The sequence below is a fragment of the Cetorhinus maximus genome, chromosome 14 (assembly GCF_964194155.1).
Source record: "Cetorhinus maximus chromosome 14, sCetMax3.hap1.1, whole genome shotgun sequence".
Classification (NCBI taxonomy): domain Eukaryota; kingdom Metazoa; phylum Chordata; class Chondrichthyes; order Lamniformes; family Cetorhinidae; genus Cetorhinus; species Cetorhinus maximus.
Window position 1 is genome coordinate 44673171 of NC_135892.1, and position 19843 is coordinate 44693013.

Below are 19843 nucleotides of genomic sequence, written 5' to 3' on the forward strand. Positions count from 1 at the left end.
GGGGTGGGGATGGAGGAGAGAGTTCATGATCTGAAACTGTTGGACTCAATATTCAATCCGGAAGACTGTAAAGTGCCTAATCAGAAGATGAGGTGCTGTTCCCGCAGTTTGCGTTGAGCTTCACTGGAACATTGCAGCAGGCCAAGGACGGACATGTGGGCATGACAGCAGGGTGGTGTGTTGAAATGGCAAGCAACAGGGAGGTTTGGGTTATGTTTGCGGACAGACCAGCGGTGTTCCGCAAAGCAGTCACCCAGTCTGCATTTGGTCTCTCCAATGTAGAGGAGACCGCATTGGGAGCAGCAAATGCAGTAGACTAAATTGAGGGAAGTGCAAGTGAAGTGCTGCTTCACTTGAAAGGAGTGTTTGGGCCCCTTTCACTCCTACCCTATCACGCTCTCCTGTCCCACCCACTTCTACCAGCTTATATTTCATCTCATTTCTATATGTCTTAGTTCTGATGAAGGGTCACATGGACTCGAAACGTCAACTGTATCCCTCTCCGCAGATGCTGTCAGATTGACTTATTACTATGTTTGTTTGCAATATGATGAGGCCTATGGTTATGATGGTGGGGTTTCAGCTAAATGAATGTGACTGAATCCAACTCATTGATGTTTATTATCTCCCTTGTGGGGGATTGGAAGTCGCTTGAGTAATTGTGGAGTCAATGTACAATGTTCTTTAAGTGGAAGTATGTCTCCAGGGACTGGCTGACGGCAATTGTGTTATCAGAGGAACCTTATGAAAATCTATTTTGCATAGGGACCCATCTGCCAGGGATCGCCTCCTGCACAGATTCAGCTCTGGCTACTTGGCCATGCCTCCCAGCTGCTCTGCCGTTGGCGGCTTCTCATCCTCATCCATTTCGGAATCTTCTAAACGAACAGATGCTTCTTCCTACTCCTCATCATCCTCCGTCTCAGAGGTTGGAGCTCTGCCCATGGCGTCATCATCATCGATTTATATGCTCCTCCACTGTACAATGCTGTGCAGAATGCAGCACAGCACAACTATTCCTAATACCCTTGCTGGACCATATTGCAGAGATCGACCTGAGTGACCAACGCACCTGAGTACATCTTTAAAATGTCAATTGCCTGCTTGATGGTACTCTTAGTGACGACGTTGCTGTTGTAGTTGTGCTCTGCCTCCATTTGTGAGCTCCTTAAAGGGTTCAAAGTTCTTAAGGAGTAGCCCTTGTCCACTAGAAGCCAACCACTGATCTACATTGGTGGCTGAAATATCTGAGAGAGTTGGGAACTACTGAGTATGAAGGAGTCGTGGCAGGTGCCAGGGAACCTTACACACACTGGAAGGAAGACCTTGTGGTGGTCGCAATCTGTAGTTTAATGTTTAATGTTAAATATGAAAATATATAGTCTACATTATCAGTGACACCACAACAGAGCATGGAGAGAGATAGTTCTCTGTAGATCCTCATGCTAAGTTTGTATTGTACATTGTTAGTATAATGTTCAATAAAAGGTAGAGTTTACCAACAGCCTAGAGTTTACCAACAGCCTAGCCTCCAACATTATCTGTCCGGACTCACAACTACCACACCTAAGACCCACAATGATAATATCAGACAAACCACCTGCACATTGATTGAATGGAAGAACTTCCGGTTAACAACGGTGGCCCCGTGTTGCATTGGGCCCTTTAAGGCAACATGGGTGCAATCAATAACACCAGGTACCTGAGGGAAGCCTGCGAATTGAGCAAAAGCCCATGGCCCTCTGGATCTGAGATGCCAAATCGAAAGGGAAATTAAAGTGATCCCCCACACAAGCAAACAGGAAATTATTTACAGCCTTAATGCAATGGTGTGCTGCTGATTGGGATATACCAGACAGGTCTCTTGATGACCCCTGGAAAGATCTTGAGGCATAAAAGTTGATAGCGACAGTTACCTTCACAGCTACTGGCAGGGCATGAGGATTGATGGATTGTGGCTCAAGTTGCTGCTGGACCATGCAATATAAATGTCTGTCACCCAGGGATGCAGTGCCAAATTTTTAGATGCCAGAGCTCTAAGAAAATGTGTAGGCCATATCATTTCTAAGTCTACTATTACATTGTTTTCCTATATATTGAACATTTGAGTCACCAATCATCAGTAAAACCATGCTTTTTAGTGAATAATGTTAGTGCCAGTTGACATTTTATTTTGAATCATGTGGTATTTTGAATCATTAGTCTTTAGCATAGCTAGAATTTCATTATGCAACAGTTTAATTATTTAATGCAAGCCTATTAAAAATATGAATTACAGAAAACTTTACTTACTTCTGATGGGGGGGATGGTATATAGAGAGGCCACTTCTTTTCTTGATTTATATTTATAGCCTAGACCTGGGTGTATAGGACACAATTTCAAAATTTGAAGATGATGCAAGACTTCGAAGTATTGCAAACTGTGAGGAGGATAGTGATAAACTTCAAGAGGATATAGTTAGGCTAGTGGAATGGGCAGACACATGACAAATGAAATGTGAAGTTACACATTTTGGCAGGAAGAAAGAGGAGAGGTGACATAAAATAAAGCATACAATTCTAGAGGAAATGCAGGAGCAGAGGGACTTGTGTGAATGTGTGCATAAATCATTGAAGGTGTCAGTTTGAGAAAGCAATTAATTATACTGAATCCTGGGTTTTATAAGTAGGGGCGCAGAGTAAAAAAGCAAGTAAGTTATGAACCTTCATAAAACATGGGTTCAGCCTCAACAGGAAGGATGTGAAGGTTTTAGAAAGTGTGCAGAAAAGATTTACAAAAATGGTTCCGAGGATGAGAGACTTCAGTTATGTGGATAGATTGGCGAAGCTGGGGCTGTTCTCCTTGGAGAAGAGATGGTTGAGAGGAGATTCATTAGACCTGTTCAAAATCATGAGGGACCTAGATAGAATAAATGGGGAGAAACTGTTCTCATCGGCAGAAGGTCGAGAACCCTAAGAGGATTAATAAAAGAACCAGAGGCGACATGAGGAAAAACTTCTTAGTGCAACACGTGGTTTGGATCAGGAATGCATTGCCTGGGCATGTAGTGGAGGTGGATTCAACTGCGGTTTTCAAAAGGGAACTGGATAATTATCTGAAGAGAAAAGATTTTACAGGGCTGCAGGGAAGAGCTGGGGGAGTGAGACTAGCTGAGTTGCTGTTGCAGAGGACTGGCACAGAGACAATGTGCTGAATGGCCTCCTTCTGTTCTGTAACCATTATATAATTCCAGTATAGATACATTCAAGGAACTTGATAAACATATGAAGAAGAAAGAAACTGAAGGTTACCCTGATAATGTGACCAAGAAAGGTGGGAGGAGGCTTGTGTGGAACATAAACACCAACATAGATGAGGTGGGCCAAATTGCCTGTTTCTGTGCTTAAATTCCATGCAAAGCTGCCAGCAGGGAATACACTATACTGCATTTCCTCAGGCCATCACAGCCAAGGGATTAATGTTCAGTAGGCAAACACAGCAGGGCATTTGGGGATATGATGCTGCTTTAGATCCCAGGAACCTTGAGCTTCAAAGACCCTGAAATACCTGTTTATGAGAAAGCTGTGTGCAGAGAGTTGTAAGGACTATATTTTTTTTACAGTCAGGGGGCTGTATAGAGAGGTTACTGCTGTTGATGCTGCTGCACATTAACTTAGCAACAGCAGTGTGAGGCCTAGGACCCTGATCCCAGCCTCCCCTCTGCCACCTCTTAACCTCCCCAGACTCCAGATTCACAGCCATACCGTGAGCTCCAGATATTCCAGCCAACTCTTACCCTCCGGCCTGAACTCAAACTCCAGGAACTCATGGCCAAACTTGCCCTTGTGACCCACATAACACTGTCTCTGCATCACACATCATGTAGTCCCACGTGGTTGCGAGAGAATTTCCCTCCAGTTCTTTTTGTCGCCATCAATGAGCCAAATCCCCCTGCATGTGTTACTCCTTGAAACAAGTAGCTTCAATATTGGAGGCAGTGAGGATTAAAATCCAGTCAGACAATTAATGGAGTAGATTCCACTGAGATCAGTGGAAAGAAAAATTAAACGGGACGGATAGCGGATGGCCAATTAGAAAAGGAGAGTTTACCATTCAGTGGTGAATATTAAAGGCTTTAAATAGAAAATGCTGGAGTGATGCTCCGGTGCACTCTGGCAGCACTACACCCCTGCTGTCACCACCTCATGGTTTAGCCTCAGTCACCTTCAGCACTGGTTCTCCATCACGTTGAGTTAGGATGTCCTAAGTATGTACACCCTACTCACAGGGTAGTACCTGGTTCTGTCCCCTCTCTTCCTCCTCTTTCCTGGTGCGTGGGTAGCAACCTATTCTTCCTGACCTTCTGCCCTCCCTCTGGACTCTGGATGCGCATAGTGACTGGCTTCTATGTCCTCTGTGTACAAGGGTACCATGCCCATTTTCTATGTTCCTTCGCACGAAGTGCTTATGAGCCCTTCTCCGGCACAAAGGTCCTCCTGACATCTGGGTGCATAAGTCTTTTGGGGCAAAAATAATTGCTCTGTGAGACCAGGTGCCCTGCCCTCCTATTCCCTTGGAATTTATTTTGTGCCGCTTCTGGGGCTGTGAATAAAATTTTAAGGCAAATTCCACAGGGGTACCCTTCAAAGGGGTGGGGTCCCTGGCTAGCCAAAGAAATATGCCAAGCTCAGATCTGCTCTTACCAGGTCTACTGCGTACACTTCAGGATGCACACCCCTAGGCCACCAAAATCAGACTAGAGTGGAAGCAGCTGATGATTTAAATGACCAGCTACCTCCATATAATGCGCATGTGCCTAACGCACCCTGGCCCCATTCCCGAACCTGCAAAAATGGGAAGTACCATGTTTGGGAGCTCTCTGTTGTGGTGAAAATCTGGGCCTATGTGTCAATCACTAGGGCTCAGGAAGAGAGGGAGAATATTGATTCATGTGGGACTGTACTGAGATGCCTACCGAATCTTGGGAGTTTGGGCAACTGAAGGATGATTTCATCTGAGATAGGATTGTCTTAGATACAAGAGATCCTGCTGTGAGAGCATGTTTGCTGAGAGAAGAGAAACTTCTTCACAAGAAAGCCATTGACATGTGCAGAAGTTTGGAGGTAACTAATCATCAGCTGAAGAGTATTGATGGAAGAATCAACAAGACTTTGCGCTATGTTGAGAGGCAGTCCAAGCATTCCAAGCACAAGTCAATGATGAAGATAAAGGACAACATGCAAAAGAGCCAGCTGAAAGATCAAGGCCAGAGCACTGGATGTAAATACTGTGGAGGACATCACAAGAAGGAACAGGAAGAAAGTCTACCGTGGGAAACCCAGTGCTCTAACTGCAAGAAGCTGAAACACATTGCATGCAAGTGTTTTGCTAGAAAGAAATAAAGCAATCTTATAAACATGGAGAGATGTCAGACAATGATTCTGGTGAATCACTCTACCCTCTAGAACAGGCTGATGCCATGAAATCTCAAGGTAGAAAGTGGTTTGTGACCATTGGAATAATGACTGCAGGAGATGAGCATCAGGTTAATGTGAAGTGTCAAATAAACAAGATCACGAGCCTGGCAGACATGCGTAAGTTTCTCAAGATGGTAACCCGAAAATGAAGTAATCAAAGGTTTTGTGAAGGAAAGATGCTCGTCCCAAGAGAGCAATTGAAGTGGATAGTCCAATACAACAGGAAGAAAGAAGATCGTCAGTTCCACATAGTGGACACTAAGCAAAATCCCCTCATCTTGGCTGGTAACAACTCAGACTATAACAATTCCTACAGACTAGATTAGCAGCATGGTAGCAATGAGAAAACATGGAAAGCTGAGAGTATGTATAGATCCAAAGGACATCTCACTGCCCTATGTCAACCATTGAAGAAATTCTGCCTCAACTTGCCAAGGCAAAGGTCTTTACTACTTTAAGATGCTGAGGATGGATACTGGCAAGTGAAGTTGGATGAAAACAGCCATTTTATGATTACATTCTGGACCCCATTTGCGAGGTGCAGATGAGGTACAGAGGTACACATGCCGCTTGGCATTTCTACTGTCCCAGAAGAGTGCCAACACAGACAATATGAGATAGTCAATGCTCTACCAGGAATGGAAGTGATCGTAGAAGATCTGCTCGTCTAAATAGATGTGAAATACGCTGGATGAAACCATCACGGACAATGATCAGAATCTAATGAGACTGCTAGAGAGAGCTTGCTAGATGAACCTGAAACTGAACAAGAAAAACTGCAATTTAGGATGACTGAAGTCAAGTGCATAGGTCATGTACGGACAACTAAGGGACTTTGCCCTGCCTCTAATGAGGTGCAAGCTGTAGAAAGGACGCAGCAACCAACAAATGTCAAGACAGTTCACTGATCTGTAGGATTTGTGAACCATCTAACCAAGTTCTTGCCCATTTTGTCTCAGAGTGTGAACCTCTACACAAGCCCACTGCCAGGGATGTTCAGTGGTATTGGGGCTTAGAACAAAAGCAGTTTTCATTCACATCAAACAACTAGTGATGCCAATACCAGTACAAAGGTACAATGGTGTCAATGACTAAGTCATTGTACAGTGAGCTGCCAGCAAAACAGAACTTGGAGCATACCTCATGCAGCAAAGATAACCAGTTGCCTTCGCATCTGGATCATTAACACAAATTGACAAGTGCCTATCTATTGTCTTTGCTTGTGAGAATTTCAACCAGTACCTGTTTGGGAGAGAGAAAGTAATGGTAGCGTCAGAACACAAGACACTTCACAAGGCGAAGCATCTTTCTCAAGCCATTTCTATCTGCTCCAAAGTGTTTGCAAAGGATGTTACTTAATTTGCAGGGATATCACTTAGAAGTGAAATGCAAGCAAGGGAGGAATATGTACATCACCAACATGCTGTTGAGAACGGCAATCCCTTTGAAGGAAGTTGATTATGCTAGTACTGAGTGTGAAATCTTCCAGATTCAACAAGAAACAACAGCCCGATATGCTCTGGAAGTCACCAATCCAGCAGAGACATTGGCCGGGATTTTCCATGCCCGTTAGTGTCAGGCACGTTTGGTGGCATGAGCGGACAATATGGCATGATCAGTTTCATGATGGCGTAAAACCATTTTGTGATTGTCCGCTCAGCCATTGGATGTTAGGAACCTCATTGTGATACATCAGCATATCATTATTAGGCCAGCCTGCTGAATCGTTCCTCTGCCTTCACTCCCACCGCCACGCCCCCCACCCCCCCCAACCCCCCACCCACAACTGGATCATCCTCCCATGTCGGTGGGAAAACATGCCGACATGTTTCACAACAGCACATAAGCGATGTGCACTTGGCGAGCTGCACTTCACTTGGGACTTCAAGGTTTGTTTGCCTACCTTACTTCGATCAGCACTCACAGACCTGTGCAAGTAGCCTCAAGATGGTGATGCCTGAGGAGGCAGTCTCCAGAAGAGATGAGTCCAGATGGACATGTGAGGGTATGTGTGTGAGAATGGGTGGTGATGTCCCTTGAGCTGGCAGTGAGTGAGATGCCAGTGAATGTGTGAAAGGCTTCAGTGTGTGAGTTTAGAGTGCTGAAATGGTTGCCATATCCTGGCTGCACAGATGAGATCATTCATCCTCTATCTGCATTGGATGGCCAAGCTCTTCTGTGCAGCATTGGCACTGATCACCACTGCCATTGCCTACCAAGCCATAGTGGTAATGTTGCTGCCCCTCCTGCGGCCAGAGTGGGGGTAAAGGACATCACAGCGGGTCTCCAGGGCATCCAAAAGTAGCTCAAGGGCTGCAGTCTTCTTGTCTTTTGGGGCCATGTCCTTCTTTGCTGCAGTCCTGGGCTGGAAGCACTGAGCACAGCTGTACTTCAAGTGTGGTGCCTGGCATAATGAAGTGACGGTGTGACAGGTGAATCAGAGCCTGCCCTCCTTGGAAACAGTGTGTTTCCTGGGAATGCATAATTAATGTGGCGAGTTTGGGACGATGCAACATGAAAAGCTGCCATCACAGCCGGCAGGTAAAATGTCTTTTTACCTGCCCACTACCACACTTAGAGCAAATCTGGGTCGATTTCACCCATTGAATCTGACAAACAAGCATCTTGTTCAGATCAAGTAAACGAACCTTCCCAGTGCTACAGGAAGTAGCAATGAAAGGATGAGCTGAAACCACTAAGGACATATCCGTTGCTGTAAGAAAGTATTGGGCATATAAAGGTAAAGTGATTGCCCAGGATGGCATCTTGTACAAAGTGACTAGGGTCATTATCCCTGAAGAATGAGAAAAACAATGCTAAAGTGCATCTATGCAAGTTATCAAGGAATCGAGTCAAGTTTGAGGGATACAAGAGAAGTGCTCTACTGGCTAACATGAGTAATAAGATTAAGGATCACATCAGCAGTGCAGTGCTTGTAATGATCATCAAGCTAAGCAAGCTAAAGAGCCCCTCATGACCCATGACATCCCAGACAGACCATGGCTGAAGCTTGGAGTAGACCTCTTCACTCTCATTGGAAATGATTACCTTGTCACAAACATTACTATTCAACTACTGGGCAGTTAGACCAGCTGACACCAATGACTACAAGTGAGATCGGAGAATGCCTGAAAGCGTACTTCAGTCATCATGGCATTCCTGACTCTGATGAATAACAATGGTTCTTAATTCATGAGAGGAAAATCCAGACACTCCATGAACGATTGAGAAATTGAGCACTGCACATCATCTCCACGCTATCCCCAATCAGATGGAAAGGCTGAAGCAGCAGTAAAAATTGGCAAAGGAATCATCAAAAAATCAACTCGATCCAGCACAGATGTGTACTGGACAAACATAGAATGGAGAAACACGCCTTGGAAAGTAGTCCAGGCCAGCAGTGAATTTCATTATGTACCCAGGCTACTCTTCCAACAGCTATAAAAAGCTACTGGGGCCAGTAGTAACAGGAGTGAGTGGCAAGATCAATGTGAAATGACAAAAAGCCAAATTTCACTTTGATAAAGCTGCCAAATCGAAGCCAGAGTTGAAAGTTGGAGAGCTGGTCAGAGTGCAAACATTCAATGCAATCAACAAAAGTCAACCCAATTTGCAATTTGGGACTTATGTAGAGAAGTTGCCACCTCAATCGTACAAAGTGAAAGTGAACAACTAGACCTATCATTGCAACGCAGACATCTACATGCAGTTGGAGAAGCTGCACCTTGAAAGCAGACAGCTGATGAGGCAGATGTGACTTCACCAACTGAGCATGGAACTGAACAACTGTTAGTCCCAGAGGTCAACTGTTCCCCAACAAATGCAACAAATCAGCAGCAACAATTACCACAGCAGCAACATTTACCATGGCAACAAAGTTTCCCCAGAGAAGCAACATTACCTCAGGAACCAGCAGACACCAGATGAACAGACACCCACAACTCACACGCATACCATAAAAACGTTGGAATGCTTTAAATATTATTTGAGCAATACATGTGTAGGGTTAGACAAAATTGGAATAGACTAGACAGAACAAACAGCTTTTTTTTAATTGTGATAATTTTCTTTACGGACTATGTATGTGGAGTAACTAGCATTTTTTTTTTCTTTTTCATGTGAAGGGAGATGTTTAAATAAATACCTTTGTTCACTGTGGCTTGCCCATATTCATGTGACCTCTGATGCCATGATATATAAATAAAGACTGTTGAGAAATAGCTATTTTACCCCTCACATGGAACAGGTGGGTCAGGAAGGCGTGGGGAACCTTGAAGTCAGCATTTCCTTGTATGTTGTGGAGTTTTAACTCAGTTCCAATCTGTTCCATGCCCAGAAGCCAGGCTGGGCTTTCATTTGGGCAGAGAGCCAGTTGGTGGAATAAAAAAAAAGTACTGGAAAAACTCAGCAGGTCTGGCAGCATCTGTGGAGAGAGAAACAGAGTTAACGTTTCTAGTGCAATACAACTTTTCTTCACAACTGAAGAGAGGCCAGTCAATGAAGGTTCTCGGACCAAGTAGATCCATGCTAGGAATAAGGGGGTGCTTTCAAAACGGGGGAGAGGGAGAACAATCCAGATGGAGAGGTTTTGATTCTATAATGGGAGCGGGTCGATCAGGCGGGGGGGAGCCCAAATGACAACAAGAAAATTCAAAAAGCCTAATGATGATGAGTCTCGCAGGTTAATTACCATATTTAAAGTACCAACATTCCTCCTCAAAGCAAATTGGTCTCCTGTCCACCATATTAGCTCAGTTAAAGCCTAACATGAGTTGGACATGGGTTTAGGTCAGGAACTTTTTTTTTACACTTAAACCCCACCCAACCCACACTCTCCCAACACAAACCTGCCCATTTGTTTTGGTTAAGATTACCCCGAGAATCTTATGGCAGATTTAATGTTTTGGAACTCCCCATTGCTTGTTTGGTTTCCTTTTCAGCTGTTGAATAATGTTTGGAATTGATTAATTATGAAACTACAAGTGATATCTATTTAAAAATCTTTAGAACGTGCCTTACTTTTAGAGTCATAGAGGTCTACAGCACAGAAAAAGGCCCTTCGGCCCATCGTGTCTGCACCAGTCAAATAAGTACTTAACTATTCTAATCCCATTTCCAGCACTAGGCCCATAGCCTTGTATGCCATGGTATCGCAAGTGCACATCCAAATACTTAAATGTTATGAGGGTATCTGCCTCTACCACCCTTTCAGGCAGTGAGTTCCAGATTCCCACCACCCTCTGGGTGAAAAAATTCTTCCTCACATCCCCTCTAAACCTCCTGCCCCTTACCTTAAATCTATGCCCCCTGGTTATTGATCCCTCCACCAAGGGGAAAAGTTCCTTCCTGTATAACCTATCTATGCTCCTCAATTTTATACACCTCAATCATGTCCTGCCTCAATCCCCTCTGCTCCAGGGAAAATAACCCCAGTCCATCCAATCTCTCCACTCCTCATAACTAAAACTCTTCAGCCCAGGCAACGTCCTGGTAAATATCCTCTGCACTGTCTCTAGTGCAATCACATCCTTCCTATAATGCAGATTCCAGAACTGCCTGCAATACTCTAGCTGTAGCCTAACCAGCGTTTTATACGGTTCGAGCATAAGAGAGTGGCAACTCTCATGGAAAGGCACCTCCAGGAGAACAATTAGGTCCTCCTGGAGTTGCACTTGAACCTGCAAGCCCTCACAGCGGCATTGGCCACAGCTGCTCAGTGCCAGTGTGGGAGATGGTCTGGGCACCAAGTATCCCAGCTCGGTGCCCATCCATCTACAGTGAGCAGGGAGGTCCGAAGTGACCTCACATCAGCGCAGCAGCTGCCTGTCATCTCTGCAGGCTCCTCTCAGGGCGCTCCGGATGAGGGCAGCAGCTCCTTCGCCCCTCTGCCAATAATCATGGCATCCAATGAGGCTGCAGCGACTGGGGAGAAGCCAGCTGTGGAACTGGCCACTCCCTCCCAGGCGGGGCCATCAAATGCTCCGTGGGCCAAAAAACGTCCACCAAGGTTACCAAGGCCAACAGGACAGCACAGTGAGCAGGCTGTCTTAGATGCCAATGCCAGCGAGGGGACAGCACCTAGACATAGCACCCTTAAGCGTAAATTTAAGGCACTTAGGCACACCATGGGTTTCTCACTGGTGCTTTTATGTCGGTCCATAATACTTTGTCGAAGATTTGGTGTGATGACCAACACCGTTTTTGTTTTGCTTTATGAATTTACTTTTGTTTACTCAATAAATTTTGACGTGTTGCTATGCCTCAGAGTGATTCCTTACTTCTGCATGTGTACGGGAAGCCATGATGTTATGAGTGAGTTGTTTGACATTGAGCTTTATTGACAAGGGCCTTAGTTAATGTTATTATCCGGCTGATTTAGCACTCAGGTATCGAGTGTGGAGCCTGCAGCCCTGGTGTGTGTCGAAGGTTCATCTGTGGTGGGCTAGCTGAAGGTTATTTGGATTAAAGCCTCCTCCTGGGTGTCCCTGCCTCCCTAGAGTATGCCCGGGTCAGCGTCTAGCCTCTGTGCATTCTCTTGTGCATGCTCATCCTCGGACTCACTGCTGGACTCATCGTGTGCATCCGGAGCAAGTGCATCCGCATCTTCCTCATCTACTGCGTCGCCCCTTTCCAGCGCCAGATTGTGGAGGGCACAGCATGTAACCACTATCAGCGACACACGATCTGGGGGGTATTGTAGTGCGCCTCCTGAGCGGTCCAGGCTTCGGAAGCGCATCTTGAGAAGTTCCATGGTTCTCTCCACTACAGCCCTTGTGGAGGCATGGCTCCTGTTGTACCACTGCTCAGCCTCTGTTCTTAGATGGTGGAGAGGCTTCATGAGCCACCTTTTGAGGGGATAGCCCTTGTTACCCAGCAGCCATCCATCCAGCCGGGCTGGAGCATTGAAGAGCCCCGGCACCTGGGAGTGTCTGAGGATGTAGGCGCCATGGGAGCTGCCTGGGTACCTTGCACAGACTTGTAGAATCAGCATCCTGTGATCATACACTATCTGTACGTTCATGGAGTGGAAGCCCTTCCTGTTGTTGAAGGTACCGGGCTCACCTGCTGGCGCCTTGATGGCCACATGTGTGCAGTCTATTGTACCCTGGACGCGGGGGAAGCCACCAATCGCTGTGAAACCTCTGGCTTGCTTTGTTTAATTGGCATCGTCCCAGCGGTAGTGAATGAAAGTCAATGCACACCTGAATAGAGTGTCTGTCACCTGCTTGACACAAGTGTTGACAGCTGATTGGGAGACTCCACAGAGATCACCCACTGACCCCTGAAAAGAGCCGGAGGCATAGAAGTTGAGGACAGCTGTGACCTTTAGAGTATGAGTTTTGAAGTCTTCCTGCTCACTCAGGCAAGTATAAGTTACTTTCACCCTTAAATACCTCAAACATCACATTCACAACTCCACTCACCCCTCTTATCCCACCCGTGGATGAGGTTTATACAAATGTCTCCTACCCGCCTGCCCATTGCACCCATGCGACGTCCTGAAGATCGCATGGGCTGCAGAAAATTGAGATCAATTGCTGCCTCAAGGACCTTAACAAGCCTGTTAATTGAGGGCGGGCGTGCATCTGAACTTATAGCGCGCCCGCCTTCCCAAATATCGCGATGGCGCATGGTGACGTCAGGACGCTTGCCCGACATCACCACGTGTCATTTAACATGCAGGCATGCAGGGCCTGCCCCCGCACACCAATGGGAAAATTCTGGTCCATGGTTTCTAATTCTCTGCGAATTCACCTCCTTTAGCATTCCCAAAGCTGATTCAAGTTCTTTCTCGTGGTGAGTTTTCCATTGAACTTAATGCTGAGCTTGAAATTGTTGGGTTCACGCTGTAATAAGAAACTTTCCTGCTGCAGCCATTTAGGGCTGGTAATTAATGTCATAGATCAACCTAGTAACTATTTAATTTATGGTTCAGATGCAACCTGGGAGGCCCAGGAAGCTGTAGAGTCTTATTCCAGCAGATAGCAAATTATTTCTAGAAATTTTTAAAGTCCTTTTGATCTGTTTTGGCAGTGTCTTTGTGCCAGTCTTGCCATTAACACTCCTGTTGGTGTCAGAAGGCAATAATTTTAAGGATGTAAAGTCATTTCAACACTCGGAAATGTAAATTAAAATAGATTTATTTCAGAAGATAACATTTTGTGATACAGCATCTGAAAAATTTGATTATCACATAGTAAACGAGGTTGACTTTGGACCTATGGTTCTATGGTTTCCAAAGCTGTCCACCACTGGGACTTTCCTTGCCTCATGCCTGGGTCTGATGTAGATTAATTGATCGAGACTAATTGCAATGATTAGTCAACAAATCCATTATAATTTTATCATCTGATTACCAGGATGTTTGAAAACTAACTAGATTGATTGAGGTCTTTTTTCATCTAACAATTCATATATTCCTATGAAAGCAGCACAATGGCATATCCACTAGGTGTTGCACTATTCTTGACCATAATTGATTGGGCCGTTGGTTCTATACTTCATGAGTGAAGAATGTTTGTATATTTCAACACTTGCCCTGCCATTCACTCAATAAATTCTCAAGGACAAATACAACAATTTCCAAACACAATTTGTTCTCTTCTTCTGTTTGGTCTTTAATTTTTTTAATTATCCCTTCTGTTTCTTTTTTCTCCCTAACTTACTATTTCTTTCCCTTTCTTAATTTCTCTTTCTGTTTCAAACTTGGACTCTAATTCAACCTATTTTCTTCTCTAACGCTCACCCTGTTTCTTACTCTTTCCTTCTTTTTTCATTGGTTATGAAGATGGACAAAAGGGCATGTTGCTCATGAGATCCCAGACGTGACATTGACATCACTACGATATTATCATCTCAACATTCCAGTATTTTGTGGCTCAAGTATAGTGCGATGTCAATGTTGAGCTAAGAAGTTCCATTAGCATTACTAGCCCCCAAACCTGCCTTTGCAGCAATTTCTGGCCAAATATTTCTATTGTAAATTGCATAGTGTTGCTGCCATTTAATATTCATTATATTCCATTTCATTAAAATTACAAAAATTAATATAGCTCAGAAGGGACCTTAGTGAATTGCCCAAAAGTGAGGCATTCTCTCTAGTGATAATGCAAAAGCTTTTTATTGAGCTTGTTTGAGAAATTCTTCTGTACTTTCTTTTCAGACCTGGAAATGGGTTTTGGGCCCTATCTTTCTGTACATTTGTGAAAGATTCATTCGGTTTTGCAGATCTCTGCAGAAAGTTGTGATTACGAAGGTAAAAACTGCTTGGTAACATCTTACACTATTTTCTGGAGCACTTGTTTACATACCTACATTTGTGTTGTGTACTCAGAAATCATCTCATCTGACAGATTAGTATTTCCCCTCCTTTGTGGTGGACCAATATTTTTTTAATTTACTTGACCCGACAGCCAGACTAAGAAGTGATAAACCACTTTGCAACTGATGCTGACATTTGGGGTATCAGGTAGCCCCATAACTGATATGTGTGACCTCTGGATTCTCTAATCACTGAACTTGCTGCTGCTGTACCAAGTTTTACAAAGAAGTCATTGATATTGACATGTTTGGTTAATTGGCTTTCCCTTTACCCTGATGAATAAACCAAGGCTATAGTATAGTTAGCACAATAAACAAAATAGTTTTATATCAGTAATATAGATGGTAAGGCAGACTCCATAGTGCAAGTCACTATGAAGACTGAAGACTAAAAATGAAGATTTGCTAAATCAGGAAGTAGTGATTAGCTGATACCAAGCTTGGGTTTTAAAGACATATTATTACTAAAATAATACCTGGAATGGGCAGGCTGTCTTATGAGGAAAGGTTGGCAGGCTAGGCTTGTAGCAGCTGGAGTTTAGAAGAGTAAGAGGTGACTTGTTTGAAACATCTAAGATCCTGAGGAGTCTTGACAGGGTTGATGTGGAGAGGATGTTTCCTCTTGTGGGAGAACCTAGTACTAGGGGCCACTGTTTAGAAATAAGGGGTCAGCCATTTAGGACAGAGGTGAAGAGAAATTTTTTTCTCTCAGAGGGTCATGGGTCTTTGAAACTCTCTTCCTCAAAAGGCCGAGAGCAGAGGTAGATAGATTCTTGATAAGCAAGGAGGTGAAAAGTTTTCAGAGATAGGTGGGAATGTGGAGTTGAGATTGAAATCAGACCAGCCGTGATCTTATTGAATTGCGGAGCAGGCTCGAAGGACCGAGTGGCTTACTCCTGCTTCTAATTTGTACGTTTGAATATTCGTATGTTATAAATTTATAACCATATTAAAAGTGACATTTATTGTTATAGTTTTCCTAAACTGGGATTCAGCAGTAACATCTCTAAGAACTGATGAATCCTTTGACTTTGCTGTAAACATAAGAAATATACACAATATCTTCCATGACTATTCATGTTAAGAACATTACTCCTATTACTCATTCTTTTGATGGACAGGTGATAGTACATCCTTCCAGAGTTCTTGAGCTTCAGATGAAAAAGCATGGCTTTAAAATGAAACCCGGTCAGTATATCTTCCTGCATTGTCCTTCAATATCACGCTTTGAATGGCATCCATTCACATTAACCTCTGCCTCTGAAGAAGACCACTTTAGTATCCACATGAGAGCACTGGGAGACTGGACAAGTGCTCTGTATGAGGCCTGTGGAGCTAATTTAAGAGGATTTCAGGAAGCATGGAAGATGCCAAGGTTTACTATTTGACATTTCTGTCTACCTATCTTGCTAGTTTTGTGAAATTAAATGGTAAATAGTGAAAGTATAAGTACTTTGGCTGTTTCTGTTAATTTAACATATTATAGATATATAACAATAGAGTATTTAAATATGCAAACATGACAGGTGTACAAAATATAACTGAAAGAACTTCTTTTTCCCCTTCCTCTGAACATACTGTGTAGTAGAACGTAGCATGCCCAATTCACATTGCTTCCAAATTTCCAGTGATTCATTTTAATTTTAATCACTGGAAAATTAGCCGTGTCATGAATTGGATGGCCTACCTCTGTGTCCAATACTCCAATTTGTGGCCCAGTCCAGCAAGATTTTATATCACTCGATGATATGGTACATGTTGCCTGTTGGTCCTTGATAAATAACCCATATAAAACACTCCCTCAGCTTCCCTACTACCTAGTGTAGCACCATGACTTGTCATGAAGTACCTGATGTGGTTGCTGATCTATGCTGAGTTTGCCAATCTCAGATGTGACAACAGTTGGAGGTTACAATTGGTCTCAATGCGCCTGGACTAGAGAGGAGAATTCCTCCTCCAAATTGATTTCTGGTAATTTTTACTGAAAGTGCATGTGACTTGATGTCAGGTGTATAAAGATTTAGGTTGAACTGTGTTGCTCTTCATGGAGAAATAGCTTGCTGACACTCATTGTGTAACCCAAAACATTAAGCACGGGATTTTCCGACTCCACCCACTGCCAGGATCGCCCAGTCACGCCGAAAGTTAATGGATTTCTGGCTGGGTCACTGAATCTCCCACAGCAGGTTCCGCCACGACGGGATTGGAAAATCCCAGCCAAAGGATGAAATTTTGAGCAAAGGTGAAACCATGTCAATGCTACCCGAAGAAAGACAAAAACTGGCAAAAACTAAACACCCTTCCCTGCAAACATGTCTTGTGTTATACATTACCACTTAGAGGTACACAATCATATTTCAATATAGTTAGACTAAAGGAAAGATTGAGGTTCAGAATTATTCCATGTTGGAATATCAAGTCTGCCTCTATTAATATAAATATAACATAAAATAATACATTGAAAATTTTTGGAATAGTTAATGATATATCCTATAAACTTCAGTTACTTTGAAGTAACTGAAAACTGCAAGTAACTGAAAAGTGATGCTGATAGTAATGATGAATAATGGGTACCTTATGTACTTATGTATCAAATTGCTGTGTATATTTTTCTTTGTGTTGCAGAGTTGCAGTCGATGGTCCTTTTGGAACTGCCTGTATAGATGTATTCTATTACAAAGTTAGTGTGTTGATTGCTACAGGAATTGGAGTGACTCCCTTTGCTTCTGTATTGAAATCCATTTGGTACAAGTGCAGTCAACCAACAATGACAATGAAAGTAGAACGGGTAAGTAATTTATGTTCTTGTATTGTTTTATCCTGAAAGCATGCAAAGGATATTACACAAGGCCCCGTGATAAGACTTTAAACAGGGAGTCATCTGATTGAACACAACTTACATGAGTGAACTGGATAGCAGTCAGTCACAAGTTATGCATCATATTACACATGAGACTTACATTTCAATGCTCAGTACTCTCAAATGCTTAATGTGCTTGTACTACAAAACTTTCTGTGCCATTTTGAGTCACACTAATCTTCAACCAGAAGTGATGATCCATCTTGGCCTGCTCCTGAGGTCCCAAGCATTGAAGACGCCAGTCTTCAGTCATTTCGATTCACTCCATGTTATATCAAGAAATTGCTGAGAGCACTGAGTACAGCAAGGCTGTAGTGCTGAGGACTGTGGTCCAGAACTACCCATGCCTCTAGCCAAGCTCTTCCATTAAAGTTATAATACTAGTATCTACCCGATAATATGGAAAATTGCCCACATATGTCCTATGTACAAAATGCAGGACCAATCAAATAAGAACATAAGAAATAGGAGCACAAGTAGACTATACGGCCCCGTGAGGCCGCTCTGCCATTCAATATAATCATGGCTAATGTTCGGATCCATCTCCACTTTCCTCACTCATTTTCCACATCCCTTGATTCCCTAGAGACAAAAAATCTATCCCAGTCTTAAATATATTCAACAATGGAGCATGTACAACTTTCTGAGGCAGAAAATTTCAAAGATTCACAACCCTTTGAAGAAATTTCTCCTCATGTCAGTCCTAAATGATAAGTTCCTTAAACTTAGACTGTGCCCACGTGTTCCAGATTCCCCAGCCTGGGAAAACAGCCTCTCAGTGTCTACCCTGTCAAGCCCCTTCAGAATCTTGTATATTTCAGTAAGATCACCTCTCATTCTTCTAAATTCCAGAGAATATAGACCCAATTTACTCAGCCTCTTATCATAGGACAGCCCTCTCATCCCAGGGAGCAACCACCTAGTGAAACTTTGCCATACTGCCTCCACTGCAGTTGTATTCTTCCTTAAATATGGAGGCCAAAACTGTGCGCAGTATTCCAGGCATGGTCTCACCAACGCGCTATTCATCTGTAGCAAGACTTCCTTATTCTGGTACTCCAATACCCTTGCAATAAAGGCCAATATGCCATTTGCCTTCCTTGTTGTACCTGCATGCCATCTTTCTGTGTTCCTTATATGAGTATACCCAAGTCCCTTTGAACAGCAACATTTACAAGTTTCATGCCTCGTTAAAGATAATATACTTTTCTATTTGTAATAATTATGGTTTTATTTAGTGTGTAATGTACCTTTAAGAATAATACTTGTTAAGAAAGATCACATGATCTGTAGTAACCAATACGAGAGTAGCGTGGGCTACCTCAGCGGTCAGTGTAGAGTTAGAGTTGGAGTTGAAAGCAGACATGTAGTTGCTCCTGAGTATATTGTAAAAAAACACTTAATGTTTCCACCCAAGAAGTATCTGCAGATCAACTCTATCACTAATAGAATATCTTGGCTACCCTACAACAAACTAGCAATGAGGATAAAACAGGATTGAACAGAAGAAATTAAGTTAGAAAGACTTCGGCACTTTACCTTGCCCAGTGATTGTAAATAGCAAGCTCTGCAAGAATTGAAGAAGTTATCCTCTCTCAAAATTCTACAATTTGGGAGAATTGATCCTTTTGAACCAGCCACAGATGAATAGTCTCAATACATAGAGTGCCTCACATTCTTTTTTCAAGTGAGTGAGATTATGGGGGAAGAGAAGAGGCAAGCAATCCTCTTGAGTACTTGTGGGAGCAAAACCTACAGTCTGATTTGAAGTTTGATGGCACCCAGTGCCCCAGATTCAAAAATTTTGATGAATTGGTTGACCTTGTGAAGGGTCACTTTCAACCCAAGCCCTCAGTCACAATGCAGAGGTTCAGGTTTAATTCATGAAATAGAGCCCCGGGTGAGACAATTGCAGCTACTTGGCAAATTTGAAGCAGCTAACGGAATGCTGTGGGTTCGGTACAAGTCTGAACGACATGCTCAGAGATGGTTTAGTGTGTGGTGTGAAAGATGACACTATTTAGAAAAGATTATTGTCCAAAGCGAATCTGGATTTCAAGAAGGCGCTAGAGATAGCGCTGGCCATGGAAAGCACTGTAAAAAACTCAAAAGCAATACAGGGTGCGCAAAATGGCGCCATCCTCCACATCGGGTGGGAAACCTCAGCCAAAAATGGCGCGAGAAAGCAAGACTCTGCCGAGAAGC

The 19843-nt window shown here is 43.4% G+C and overlaps 1 protein-coding gene across 1 annotated transcript in view; it reads left to right on the top strand.

Annotated features, from left to right (window-relative positions):
* The window catches only part of LOC144690057 (NADPH oxidase 3-like), a 136285-nt gene that overhangs the window by 63430 nt on the left and 53012 nt on the right, over positions 1–19843 (top strand). The window contains exons 8-10 of the mRNA XM_078557564.1: positions 14621–14713; positions 15900–16153; positions 17404–17566. Of these exons, the coding sequence (XP_078413690.1) occupies positions 14621–14713; positions 15900–16153; positions 17404–17566 (510 nt within the window). The remainder of the gene's footprint in view (positions 1–14620; positions 14714–15899; positions 16154–17403; positions 17567–19843) is intronic.